The 15,632-nt window shown below is 34.2% G+C and overlaps 1 protein-coding gene across 1 annotated transcript in view; it reads left to right on the plus strand.

The window, feature by feature from the left end:
• The window catches only part of Mau2 (Mau2 sister chromatid cohesion factor), a 299,360-nt gene that overhangs the window by 48,191 nt on the left and 235,537 nt on the right, over positions 1-15,632 (plus strand). Inside the window, exons 4-5 of the mRNA XM_090401244.1 lie at positions 3,271-3,366; positions 8,830-8,952. Of these exons, the coding sequence (XP_090257370.1) occupies positions 3,271-3,366; positions 8,830-8,952 (219 nt within the window). The remainder of the gene's footprint in view (positions 1-3,270; positions 3,367-8,829; positions 8,953-15,632) is intronic.

Below are 15,632 nucleotides of genomic sequence, written 5' to 3' on the forward strand. Positions count from 1 at the left end.
AACACAACAAATAGAAAACAACTGAATTAATTAAATCCGTTAGCACATGGCCAGAAGAAACGATTAAAAAACTAATACCTCAGTATGCCAATGCGCCCAGAATTTATGGCCTGCCAAAAGTACATAAAACAGACACACTACTACATCCGATTGTGGAAGGAATCGACAGCCTGAATTACCACTTAGCCAAAAAACTAGTGGCCACACTCAAGGAATTGGTAGGTCCCTTCCTACATAAAAAATACATATTTCATAAACAAAATTAAAAACATTACACTCAACGACCAAGATCTATTAGTCAGCTTTGACATAACTTCCCTTTTCACCAATGCCCCAATCAATGATATTATCTTGCTCTTACAGAACATATTTCCACATGACATCACGGCCCTCTTTGCCCACGTACTCCACTCCGGGTATTTCGTGTGGCAAAACGATTTTTACTTTCAAAAAGAGGGTACAGCCATGGGCTCATCCCCCCCACCCCCGCAATAGCTAACTTTTATATGAGGACTTTGAGCAACGAGCTCTAGAGTCGGCGAGCCTAAAGCCCGAAATTTGGCTCAGATATGTCAACGATATTTTTGCCATTTTGTCCCACGGCCACGAAGCACTAAATACATTCCTTAGCCACCTGAACAAACACCACAAACGCATCCAATTCACCATTGAAATAGAAAAAAAACAACTCTCTTCCGTTCCTAGACACTCGTCACACGTCTTCCCTCAGGCTATCTCTCCTCAGTCTGCCACAAAACTTCTTATCACCACCCAACACAAAAACTAGGGGTCATAAGCACCCTTAAACACAGAGCTCAAACTATCTGTTAATGAACAGGCTCTTAACCAAGAATACGAGATCATCAATCATACCTTTATAAAAAAAAATGGATACAGTAAAAAAAAACCATCCACAAGATCCTCCACAGAGATACCACTAAAAACAAAAAAGATTTCAAGAATGCTATTGCCATGTTAGAGGCATTTCCAAAAAAATAGACAGAACACTACATGTATACAACATCAAAATTGCCTTTAAACCCCCAACAAAATTAAGACACCTACTCAGTTCTTTCAAAGATCCTCTGCCACACCTAGCCCACCCAGGGGTTTACAAGATACAACGCACGTGTAACATACTGTACATAGGGGAAACAGGGCGAACCATCCCAATCAGGAAGGATGAACACAAATGACATATTAAATATCTCCATTTTGGAAAAACCAGCCTTTCTGACCCCACACTCCAAACATACCACAGAATTGATTGGAAAGGTACCAAGTTCCTACACTGCACCAAAACCTGGTTCGAGAGGAAATTCAAAGAGGCATGTGAAATGCTCAAACATAATCCAAATCTGAATAAAAATAATGGTCTAACCATTCCAAGAATGTGGAGGACCCATCTGCAACCTTCATAGCAACCAAAAAGAAAAATCTCAACACAAGAAGACTTGAAGTGTTTTTTTTTTTTTTTTCTTTTGGAACATTCAATAGCAACCTGAACTGTATTAATCCAGAAGAAAATCTTAGTATAACAATATGAACTGTACAATTCCAGAAGAATCTTAGTATGTGAGGACTTTTGCAGAGATTATTGTAGTTTTGATTTTTTTTTATCACTAGAGATCAGGCTAAGAAAATGATTAGTTAACAACATAGATTTAATTTACCTTTATAGAGTGCAACAGCATGTAGCTTGGTTCCTATACACGTATCCTTCTCATGATGACCTTGATACAGGGGTCGAAACGTCAAGTGTTATTTTATTAATAATTAGTGAAATAATCATTTCAACATGTAGTGTGTTTTATGTTCCTAAATTGTTAAATATGAATAAACTGTCTGTGTAAGGACCAAAAGACTTTATAAAATAAAATTCTTCTGATGAAAAAAGTAAAAGAGAAGAATAATATCCAAGTTTAAAGAAGACCTTTTCTCAGCATATTTGGCTAAACTATTAATTATTTTCCTTGAAAAATATTTTATTTCATATAATTGCACAAACTTCTTTGTGAAGATGGAACAAAATTGTGCCCCAAACTCTTTAGGTGGACTGGAATGTAACCATTGTCTTTAAATTCTAGTTACCATGCAACCACACTCTTTGTTTGTTCATTTTTTGATACTATCTTCCTACAGCTTTGTCTTATGTGTTTTTGGCCGATTTTAACATATCAGTATCAACCTTAGTGTCGTGCTGCACTTTTCCCATTTCCTCTAGCAGTACAAACATCAACATTTGCCTCTTGTTCATCATTATGTTGAACTGTTTGTTCCACTTTTCATTGTTCTCTTATACACTTTTTACATCTCAGTTGAGTATCGTGGTTGAAGTACTAATTTTCTACCATGTGCAGGGCATCCACATTTATCCTGGAGGAAATCAGCCGGTGGTCATGTGCCAGATCATCAGTTGGTAAGAGGTCCATTGATCATGTGTTCCATTGTTTTTGGTCTAGCAGTTCAATATTGATGATTGTCAAACCTTAAAAGCAGATCAGCAGACGATAGGGAATACACTGCTTGCAAAGAAGTCAACTGAGACTGTCCCCCCCCCCCCCCCTCTCATGGGCTAGGTGCATTGTACCATGTAACGAGTCACATGTTTGTAGCTGGTATAAATTGGAGGAATATAATGCTCCTAGTCAGTGCAACTGTGTCCGGGTGAAACGGCTAGAAGAAAGAACTGACGGAGTTTGAAAGAGGCATTATGATAGGATGCCATGTTGCAGGCCTATCTGTTTGGCAAATTGTTGACAAATTGGGCCATCCACATCAACAATCAGTGATACCATACTGAGATGGAAGTGCAGGGAGATATCTGCAAGTGTTACCCACAATGGATGAACACACCACACTCACTGAACGTGACCGTAGGGTGTTATGAAGGACAATGTGTGAAAACCACCATTCATTGGCTGACATGTTGATTGCGAAGTTCCAGGCATTCAACAGCAACATGAATCTGCATAAGAACATTCAGAAGAAAAAACAGGATATCAGGAATGTAGCATATTCATGTAGAATATGATCCTTTTTTTAATTTGTTATGGCAACTTATTACAATATTTGAACTCAAATTGCAAGTGGGTTGGTTTGTATATAGATAATCTAATTAAATAAAGTAAAACTATTGTTAATAAAATTATCCTCATAAAAGAAACTTCTGTACACTATAATATAGCTTTTAAATAGTCTAGATCAAGCTTTAAAGAGTTTTAAATTTCTAAAACTGTTGACAAATTTTAACTATTTGAACTCTTTCAGAATCAGATGCACATGGCAAAGCCTATTTTAAGGAAGGCTGTGGAAATTTCACAACAATCAGTGTTCTGGCATTGTCGTCTCCTCTTTCAGTTAGCAGTAAGTATTTAATAAAGTAACATGAATTAATTAATAATTAATTAGTATAGTCAAACCAAATAGTATATTCATATAGAACATGATCTTTCTTTTAATTTGTTATTTTACTATGTGATTTATATGAATATTTTTCATTCAAGAAACAAAGTGTGAAAGGATTTGAGTAAAAATGATTGAATTCTGAACTTGAACATGCAAGGTAAAAAGGTAGTGATTATCACATTACATTCTTTGTTCTTGAAAAAAAAAATAGAATTTATTCCTGCATTATCGTAGTTTGTATTCTGTTTAATTATTCATTCTCCCTTCTTGTAATGTATCCGTTTTACTATGCATAAACATTGTAAATTTGTATGTTTGCTAAAAAAGCTTCCTGATATTACTTTCGTCTTTCATCTGCTCCAGCTTTTAAAGATGCACCAATAGGACACAACTTTTGGGTTTTTTAATTGTTTTTAGTAAAATTCACTGGAATATAACTGTTAAATTTCTCATTGAGAAGACTAGGTGATACCAGTATGCACTCAGTGGACAAAACATTAGAGTTAGAGGTAATGGGAAGTTGAACCTGGCATCCCCCATGCATAGTGAAACATACTCAAACTGAACTCAGATGGTAAATAGGCAGACATCGGGGGCTTTCCAACAATATATCACAATCGGCGAACATGAGTAAATTTCGCAATCTTTGTGACTTTGATTGTATCGGTGCAAGACATATGGGTCATTCTATCGCCCAAGTGGTAAGAATTCTAGGTTCTCAAGAGCAACCATATCAAGGATCTACTGTGAGTATACCATCAACAGATGTACCAGTGTCCAGCGAACAAGTGGTAGCTGACCACATGCCATTGGTGACCAGGGTTGACTTAGACTGTTCAGTCTTCTACTGACCAACTGCAGATCAACAGTGGCGCAAATCATATCCAGTTTCAGTGTCAGATGTCCAAGCAGCATCAGCGAGCAAATAGTACGGTGTACCCTGAATGCCGTTGGCTATGGGAGCTGATTCCTTAATCATGTACCTCTGTTGACAGCTTGCCATCGGGCATTGCACTTCACCTGGTATTAGTATTTGTGATGGTTTGGGAGAGCCTTTTCATGTGACACATTAGGTTCCATAATGTGTCTGGAGAGGTTCTTAAACACTGCTAATTACCAGAATGTGCTGGCTGACCACTTTTGTCCTTTGTACATCCAGCAGCCAATGGTTTGTTTCAGCAGGACAATGCACCATCCCACCTGGCTGCAACCACCCAGGCATGGCTTGAGGAATACTCATCTGAGTTTGGGACGATCCAGCTACTTCCCCCCCCAAAGTCTCTGGATTTAAATCCAATCGAATCTCTCTGGGATACCGTAGAGCAAAACATCAAATCCATATATTCAGGACCGATATTTAAGGCACGGTTGTGGACAATGCTGCAACAGGCATGACTGGAATTACCTCCAGCATCTGGTGGAATCAATGCCTCAGTGAGTACAGCCTGTTATTTGCACTAGAGGAGGACGACATGTTATTAGGTAGGTCTCTCTAATTTGTCCATTGACTGTATAATGAAATTATATGCAAAGAATATTAGTTTATTTATTAAAGCAACAGTTGTTTCTCTCTCTGTTCAGAAAAAGGACTAAAGCATATTGGATAGTTTTGGATTAAAAGATGGTCAGAACTTTTAAGGAAAAAGTGCTTTTATCAAATTTTTCAGTATAAAGAGCAACCAACAAAGTTTTCAGTGATTGAGATGGGTATGAAAAAAGCTCTTAAACATTGGAAATGACTTAATGCTATTTTATCTTATATATGTTTCCTGAAGAAATTGCCATATAATTCCTGATGTATATTCTCAAAGGGTATACAAGATACAACTATTAAATAAAGAGTTTACATTATTGCTAACTTACTGTCGACAATTTTCCTGAAATCAGCTGTTATCTGTTAGGACTCCAATATTATCAGATTTTATATTTCAGTCTTCTAAGGCACTTCTAACCGCATCAATCCACATATCTTGATCTCTCTGTCCTGCCATCTTGACATTAAACACCTGTTTTGCTAACCTTTCTTCTGTCATTCTGTTTAAGTGACCATACAACTTTAGATTAGCTCTGCTTACACATTCCTGAATGCTAATAATGTTAAGTTCTTTCCTAATTATCTTTATTTTTAATATGATTCTGCCATTGCTACTATTTCTTCACTCTCCTAATTTTTCTTGGAACTCATATCCATGATCTTCAGTCATTGATCAGTTGTTTTATTTCTAACCCAGCATAATCCATAAGTTATAACTGGATTGAACACTGACTTGTATGTAATTGATTGCATGTTTGACTAATTTCTCTTATTCCATATAAGTTTGTAAATAAACTGAATAAATTAATATTAATTTATTCATTTGACTTGCTACCATACTTGCTAATTCTGTTTTTTATTTCTATATTTAATTTGCCATCTTATTGAAAATTGTGCCTAAATAGAAGAAATGCTTTGCTTGTTCTGAAAGGTTTCCTATTCAGGATGCAGTTGATGTTCTCAGTGTTTCTTGTCCTATTTTCACGGTCTGTCTTTTTACTGGTGATTTTCATCATGCCACAATTGTTATTTTGTACAATCCTGAAGACTTTGTACTGGGTTTATTTAGGAGTTTAAAATTTCCTGAAGAGAGTTTGTGTCAAGGGCACTTATGTAGGGTGAGTTTCATGCATTGATTTTAGCAAGTTTAATAATAACATTCACTTGCTTGGTTGGCTGGTTTGATAACATCTCCACTCCTTAAAGAATAGACTGTGGGTTTGAATCCTATTACAGGTATGGACAGGGATAGAAATATAACTTAAATCTACTAGACACATAAAAATTTTATTTGCCCATGATTATTGGTCTGCTTTACTTAAATATTGTTACAGGTAATGTTTTAAAGGATATTCTCAAGATGATGGATATAATGCCAATGAAACATTAACAGATAAGTTAAATAAATATTAATTATTTTCTTATTTAATCTGTGTTTTGAATTAGATAAATTGACAAGAACTGCCAACACATATGCCTCTCTACTCATTTGCATATGGTCAAATGAAAATTGCTAATTTTTATGGGAAGATAATTATTATGAGGCCTTGCTTAATGCAAAGAGAAAGAGTGGGGGAAAAAAGTTTGAACTCTCTTCCTTATCCATAAAGGATACTTAATTCAAGAAAGAAAAAATTTGACATTAAAGATTATTTAGTTGGATTAAAAAAAACGCACACTTTCCAAATGGTTAACCATATAGTATGCCCTACTGTGGTTGAGACTAAAGATAAATTATCCTTATTTCTTGAAATATCTAAATAATATCTAAATACAATAGTCCAGGATTCTACCTTTTCTTGGTTAGCATTGCTTGCATTAAGCGCATATCTGTGTGACATTTTTATATTTCATCATCAGTTTCCTGATATGTACCTTCAAGGGTTGTTCAGGCTACTATATCAGCTCTACATGATTAAGTTTACATTATTATCAACCTCTTATCCACAATTTTCCTCCAAATCATTCTATTTATTGTCAGCATTCTAATATTGTTTCTAAGGTGTTTCTGACTGAATCAGTCCATTTATACCTTGGTTTTCCTATAGGTCTCTTTCCTACCATCTTAGCATAAACACCTATTTTGCTAACCTTTCCTCATCCATTCTATTTAAATGACTAATACCACCTTAGATTAGCTCTGCTTACACATTCTTGAATACAAACAATATCAAGTTCCTTCCTAATGTGATTATGCCATTGATGCTATCTGTTCTCTCCCTAATTTTTCTCAGACATTTCATATCTGTGGTTTCTAGCCTCTGATCGAGTGATTTATTTCTAACCCACCTCTCATATCCATAACTTAAAACTGCAATAAATTTAGTTTAATCCTTTATCCAAGTGTAAGCAAACAAAATTTGTGCCTGAAGTGTCTTCAGGACTGAGGCAACTCGTGGTAAAGATGGACTAAGCTCTCATCACTTGTCTTAGTATCTCCCAATGCAAAGCACATCTTCTTACGGACATGTATAATGCTATGCATTAAGGTAAGGGCCTCTACCCAGACCGGTTTCGACCTTTATTGGGGTCTCATCAGTGGGAGCTAGACCCAGAGGTGGTGATACTAAGGTATCACCACCTCTGGGTCTAGATATGCAGTGGAGAAGTCATATTTATCTATATGAGTTGCTAAAAGGTGTCTCACCTTATTATTAAATTACTCTGGATTAGAGAAAGATGTTGGAAGTTTTTTTCCACTTGGTTAGGCTATAAATAATAATAAATAAATGTATAAATGTAGTTTAATCCTTTATCCAAGTGTAAGCAAACAAAGTTGGACACTAAGACAAGTGATGAGAGCTTAGTCCACCTTTACCTCGAGTTGCCTCAGTCCTGAAGATACTTCAGGCGCAAACTTTTGCTTACACTTTGATATCACTGGGCATCTGCCACACCTATACCCATGCATCTGTTTGGTAGAGGATGTAGTGTGATTCGTTGTTCCATAACACAGCTTTTCAAGCTTCGATGTCCCACTGTACATGCTCTTTATACCACTGAAGATGGCTACATGTTGGTTTGGGTAATTGTGGGACTTGCATATTCCGGTCCTACCATAGAAACCCATATTGTGAGCCTTGATTCTGAATGTTTTTGTGCAGATTCATGTTTCAGTCGATGCCCAGCACTACATTCAACATGTCGGCTGATGAATGGCGGTTTTTACATATTATCCTTTGTAGCTCCCCTACAGTCATGTTCAATGTGTGTGTGTGTGTGGTGGGTTGTCCATTGCCGTGAGCACTTATAGCTGATTCCATGTGCTTCCATCTCAGTATGTTATCAGTGATTGTTGACCTGGGATAGCACAGTTTATCAACATTTGCCGAACAGATAGGCCTGCAACATGGCATCCTATCAAAATGTCTCTTTCGAACTCCACCAGTTCCCTTCTCACAGCCATTTCATCCAGACACAGTTGCACTGACTTGGAATCATCTTATTTCTCTAATTTATACAGGCTACAAACACATCACTCATTATGTAGTACAATGCACCTTGCCCATAGGGGTGTTCATTGACTTCTTCTCAAGCAGTATATATATATATATATATATATTGCTATGCATTTTGAAAAAAAAAAAGTCACTACTTATTCAGACTAGTATTTCAGTTATGAAGATACTTTTCTTGCAAATTTTGTTTGTTTATTCTTGGTTAAAGGATTAAAACAAGAATATAATTCATTTCTGATTTATTTATATACCTCTAAATTTTTTCTATATAGCTATTAACTCTGTAATACCATGATAGGTTTCTTTTGTGTGTTTTTTTTAACATTCATAGGTGAATGTAACAAAACTGTCTTCAGTTATTTTAAGTATCTATTATATAATTTTAATATCATATAATAGATACAATATTTTTTTTTATTTTATCTTCAGCACTTCAGTGCCAGTGAGAGGGACTATATTTCAGCCTGCAGTTTGCTTGGAAAGGGAGCAGATTATGCACATCTTTCTGGAGCTCAGTATACAAGGATCTTATTTCTTCTCAGCAAAGGAATGGTAACTGAACAAAATGTTACTTTTTATAAAAACACTGATTTAAAATTTTTCAAGTTTTGTGAGTAAATATTCTGTTAGTTATTGAAAGCTATTGGATATTTTGTTATGAAAAACACATCACGTGTTGAATAAAAGTCATGTAATTTTGGGATAGTTGAAAAATATGTGGCACCAACGTTGACTGAGATGCAAGCTGTTAATTAACTTTATATATATATATATATATATATATATATATATATATATATATATATATATATATATATATATATATATATATATATATATCCTTAAGTGGCATAGAGGATACTCTGGTAATAGTTCTATATTATTACCTGGTTCCTATCAAGTTTTTTTTTTTTTTTTTTTACATGTCTTCAGTACTATCAGATCTTCCATTTTAGCATTCTGGGACAATATTAATTGAGCCAGTCCACCTAGGCTGTGGTCTTTATTCCTTTGGATCTTTTTCTTGTTGCCATACCAACATCAACCATCTGTCATTGCCAACCTTTTTTCTGTCATTTTACTCAGTGCCAACTTAGAGTAGCTCTGCTCACACATCTTTGAATGCTAATGATGTTGTGTTCCTTTCAGATTCTTTATAAAACAGTACAGCTAATAATAGCATTTACTTGTCGTGCTGTACTGACACATGGGAAGTGACTGAATACATGGATATTCCATCTAGAAAAGGCTATCATACTTGCTGAACTTTAGGAAATAATGACCAATTGAAGAGATTACTAGGCTCGATCCCATGGTTGCTGATTGTGCAGGATATCAGCAGTGCATGGAAAGTATTTAAAAAATGCATCAATGATTCAGACTTGGGATGTGTCCCTAAAGTTCAAAGAATAAATGGGGTGGGAGTGAAATGTATGTATAAGTATTTCAAGTTTTCAAGAGTCATAACTATTGTACAGAAAGCTAAGTGTGAGTATGAAAGAAACTAACTCTTCATGCTAAAGACAATCCAAAAGAATTCTGCCATTTTATTAAAGAAAGAATGAATGTGAAAGAATAACTCTCCTGAATGTAGATGGTATGTCAGTGGCAGATGCAAAAGAGATTGTTCACTAGTGTATGCAACATAGAGCTCAATGCCACCTCTATACTGGAGGAAGAAACTCAGTTGTATTAGGAGGCTGTACTAGAGCCATTGCATAAACTGAATAAGAATTTGGCACTAAGAGCTTATGGGATATTGGCATGGGTGATAAGAGTATTCAGCTAAACTGCCTTTGACCTTGCTGAATACTTTGAGTTTCAGGACAGGGAAGGTCCCACAGGGGTGGAAAGAATGTATGATAATCCCATTGCACAAGGGTTCAAAAGCTGATATGTAGCTGTTGATTTATCATTTACAGAAATGAACTGATGGAGAATCTGCTTTGCAGTGAACAGCATGAGTTTACTAAGGAAGAACACATTTCAATAATTTTTATTATGTTTTATAATAATGTTACAGATGAATCAGACAGGGGAATGAATGCACCATGATACGTTTAGACTTTGCTCAAGTTTTTGATAGGATTCAGCATGGAAGGTTGTTGAATAAAATAGAGGATGTAGGATTGGATTATAAACTACTAGTTTGGATAACTGGATGGCCGACTAACAGATATCAAAAAGGTGGAAAAAAAGGCTGGGGAATGCTGGTCTGCAAGATTTAAGATCACCAATGATGTGTACCAAAGGGATTGATCCTTGGTCCATTGTTATTCAATATTTATATTAATGACATTGGAAGGATTTTACAGGAGACAACAGCTGTTTGCTGATGATGCAAAGATAGGAAAGGCAATCAGGAATGCAACTGACATGTAGTACTTGCAGATCGACTTCAATAAGTTGGAATTGTGGTCATGTGAAAATGGCTGTCAGTTCAATGTTATTAAATCTAAAGTTATGCACTTTGGTGTAATGAGGTATCCAGTGGTGTATTACATTGGTGGGATTATGCTAGAAGAAATTGACCAGGCTGGGGCTGTTGGAGTTGTAATAGACAGGAAGTTGAAATTTAGGAGTCATATCTCAAAGACTGTGAATAACTCATAGAATAATTGCAATGCTGTGAACATTGACATGTAGGAATAAGGCTGTCATTTTGCCTCTTTACAAGGCTTTGGTACAACAGCATCTGGATTGTTGGTGCACAGATCTGGCATCCTGGTTTCTGAGAGGATGCTGATACAGTGGAGAAGGTGTAAAGGAGAGTGTTAAAGATGATATCTGGATTGTGAATGTTGATTATGAGGAGAGATTGAATTTGTGGATGGCAGATGCTAGCAAATAGGAAAAAGAAGAGTGATATGATAGTCTTGCATCCCTTCTGAAAGGATCCTGTATGACCATACAGGACACCAGTAGACAGAGAATTTTTGATTTTATTGAGGATGGGAACAGGACAAGGGGACATCCATGGAAGTCAAGAATGAATGCAGTCATGAAAGGGATGAGAGCTAGATTTTTCTCCCAGAGTGGTGCATGACTGGAATGGCTTGCCTTTGCAGGTTGTGAGTGTAAATGAATGAATTCAAGAGGTGTGACGTGGTGTTGAGTGATCAGGGCCGGTTCTACCAATAGTGCAACACGTGCATTTGCACAGGGCGAGTTTTTGGAGGCATCAAAATTGGCCTAAACTATATGAAAAATAAATCATAAAAGTCATTTATTCCATCTCTTTGAAACCAGACTTCAGGATGTTGTTAGTTAAAATTTTTACATAATAAAACTTCATTGTACTGTATATTTCTTAAAAATCATAATCATTTAAAATAATGTAGTATTTTTCTGTTATGTTGCATTTAATATTGCACTGTTGCTGTTAATATCAGATGACGTGACAATAGCAGAACACCTATCTTGCATTTATTTCCAATTCCATTTTTGGCTGTGAACTGATGTTGACCTGAGGATAAATCTCATTTAACCAATGAGACCAGACAATCATAATGAGATAATTGGTTAAGAGTAAACCAATGAAAGAAATAGAATCAAAATACATCAATACAGTTGTGCAGTGATTGTTAATAATACTTTTTTTTGATACAGTTATTAGGATTTGACTTTTAAACTAATTTTAACATTCCAATATATCTGATAAAAGAAAAAAACTATCAGCAGAATATCACAAATGAAATCTGCAAGATTTATCGGAATAGAATATTCTGATAGAATATTCTAGAATTAAATCGGAATAAACATGATATTCAGAAACAATGCAAGGCTTTGCATAAATATCTAAAAACTGAAATCCCTAAATTGAAATCTGAGGCAATAAATGCACTTTTAAACTAATGTAAAAATCTAGAAAGTATTCTAATGCATCAGAAAATAGAGACATTGATGCCATTGAGCTATTTGATGAATTGAGAATAGTTTCCTACTTAGTACCAGAAAATATGTTTCCAATTGAAGTGCTACATTATATAGTTGAAACTTTGCTCCTAATGTTGCAGTACCCTTAAGAATATTACTGTCATTACTGGTAATAGTTGCAAGCAGCAAGATAATCTTTCAAAACTAAAGCTTATTAAAACTTATTTATGTTCTACAATGGTCGAAACTCAATTGGAAGGACTTGTTATGATTTCAATTGAACATGGCATTGGTCAGAAATTAGACTACACTGGCCTTATTTGTGATTTTGCGAATATGAAAGCAAGAAAAGTTTCATTTTAAACAGTAGGTTTACATTTTAACAGTGAAAATGTAACTTAACTTATGTTAATACATGACACGTATTCTAAAATTTAAAAAAATTATATTTATCATAGTTACATGTCTGTGAATTAGCAGTTCTTCATTCTACATGATGTGATGAGCATTACTTACATGTAAGTTAATAGTAATAACTTACATGTAAGTAAGTAGGTATAATAGTAATAGTAAGTAAATAAGTATAATAGTAATATTATAAAAGCAATATTTTTTAGGTTGCATTGATAGTATTTGTGATATTAATGAATTTTGGAGCAATAAAATTATTGATTTTTCAAATAAATAACTTTTAATATTTTCCAGTTTGTTATAATTTAATTAAAATTTACATCAGGTGCATTTACTCAGCATTTGACGAGACTTCTCTTCACTTGATTTTAATTACCCATGCAGATGCACATTTTCAGAACAAAATTCCACCGTTAAAGGATTAATTGTTAATCCTTTTAATTAAAATAATTAATAAAAATTAGCTAATAAAAATTAATTTAATTAAATTTTATTAGCTAATGCTACTATTTAGATCAGACATGTTGAAACCTAGCTTAACATCATGGCTTTTAAGACGTCATTAAAAGAGTTTTTTTAGGGGGGGTGAAGGGGCAGCAAAATATGCTATTACACAGAGAAAAAATCCCTGTGGGTGATATGTGACTTCCGCTGATGAGACCCCTTATTCTCGGGAGGTCTCTCCAAATAATAATAATATCTGACTTTTATATTATTAGTTTGGTGTTTTGGCTAATTTTTCCCTTTTTCGATATTAATTTATTCAGCTGGTTTCTTGTCATTCCAGCTTTGCTGCTTCCGATATCTATTTTCATATTTAATTTACCATCTCCACTAAAAACTGTGGTTTTAATAGTTGAAATATTTTAATTCTTCTATAAATTCTCCATTGAGAATGCTGTGGGCATTTTCCGTTTTTTTTTTTTTTTTTTTTTATTATTATTATTTTGGACTGCTTTTATGGTTTGTCTTTTTTGTTGCTGATTTTCATGACAAGTTAAATAGGGTAAATGGCCCCGCCTACTCCCTATACGGGAACAAAATAGGCGTTAGCTGATTTATTTATTTCATTTATTTAGTTAGTCCTGAAAACTTGTACTGAATTTGTTTGGCGTATAACATTTGCATAACATGAACTGATTGAATATTTCTAATTTTGATCACCTGCTTAGTACCACTTTTTTCATAATATGATCCATATAGCCAGTGATGAGCTATGGAAATTTTAACGAAGGACTCACATCGTCAAACAAAAAAAAAAAAAAGCCGTATTTCACACAAAAATTTTTATAAATACAGCTTATGTACAAATGCCAATCGAAAAGTATGAGTGGACAATCAACCTGTAAAGGCTATAATTTTTAAACAAATATTTCATGATCTAAACATGAAATATGTGCACACAATCATCTGTGTTAATTTATCTTATATAAGAAAAACATTTAACTATCAAAATATAATAAGAATAAAATCTTTTATTATTGCACATATGCAATAGTCTGCATTTTTTTATAAACAAAATAAATTTGTTTCGTTTGCGATAGAAGATTTTATGACAAATAATCTGTAAATAATAAATAAATATTATCTAAACACAATAATATTGAAATACGTTATATTTCTCTTTTGTTTTTATACTTCAAGTGATAATCAATGGTACCAATCAAGGGGCATTTTTTAATTTCCATTTTTAACTTCTAACCACTTATACTGCGTTTTGAAATACGATGCTTGCTTCTCATTCCAGCAATCAGGTAAATGATTTTCTTTTTCTCCTCCAGCTTGTTGCATATTCATTGAATAATGTGCGTTTATCTTCAACTGCAGTAGAATCATCAGAATCACTTTCATTATTTTTTCTTTCCCCAAAAAATTTAATAAATATGACTGTCTTTTCATGTTTCACGGGTAAAAATACTTTTACAATTATAAAAATAAACTTTACTGAATATACAGTTTTTAAATTTATTATTTTGAAATTTTAAACGCAAACAATTGTTATACATCAATGTACTGATGAACATAGAACTAATATCCAGTGGAACAACCCATTGATGACAGTTTTATGAACATTTGATTGGGTACTGGTTTTACCATACGATTGGCTACCAGAAGGGAGAAAGGTAAAGATAGTGCATGTGCTTATTTTATTTTCAAATATGGGCACATTCGTTATAGAGGAGTTGAAACAATAATCAACACACTGCCGAATAGACTAATTTTTGTTAGGTTATCCTATGAGTTTGTCGCTTAATATATTTAAAAAAAAAAAAAAAAAATTTTTTTTTTTTTTTTTGAAAAAATAAAAGTAAACAAACAAGGGGCTGGCAAATTTCAGAAAAATTTAACACAGGGCTCTTGTGATAGCTCACCACTGCATATAGGTGATAAGTATAGTATAGTACGCCTACAGATACAAACCCCCCTTTGACACTTCTGCGCATGTCAACAGAAGGAGAATCCATTCCGATAATAGGGTAATCAATCCGTCTTATGGGATGAGTTGTTTATTATTACATGTCTGAAAATTAACTTCTCTTTTATGATCACTGTAGTTTTTAAAATGGTAACTATTTTGCTTAAACAGTTGGAAAATTTTAAGTATAAAGCACGTAATTTCACGTGTTGGTGACTAATCCATACATCACCTTATTTCTTTCTTTCTCCCCTTCAACATGAATCACTCTTCTTGGCAGTCTGCCAATAACAGCTCTCGCTTCTGTGGTTGGACTATATGCACTCTTATCTTGCATCTGAGTTTACATCCATATTATCTTAATCTTTCAGTTCTAACTGCTGATTTGCAACTTAAGTGTAGATGGTATATTGCTCATATAATGTTCACTCTACACTATATCTTTTCCAGACTATAAAACATAAATACATATCTTGGTTGTATTCCTATAATTTCTTGATTCTTTGTCTTAAAGTAAAAATAAAATTCC

This window comes from Typopeltis vanoorti, chromosome 12, assembly GCF_054136105.1.
Source record: "Typopeltis vanoorti isolate ZY-2024b chromosome 12, IOZ_Tvanoo_1.0, whole genome shotgun sequence".
NCBI lineage: Eukaryota > Metazoa > Arthropoda > Arachnida > Uropygi > Thelyphonidae > Typopeltis > Typopeltis vanoorti.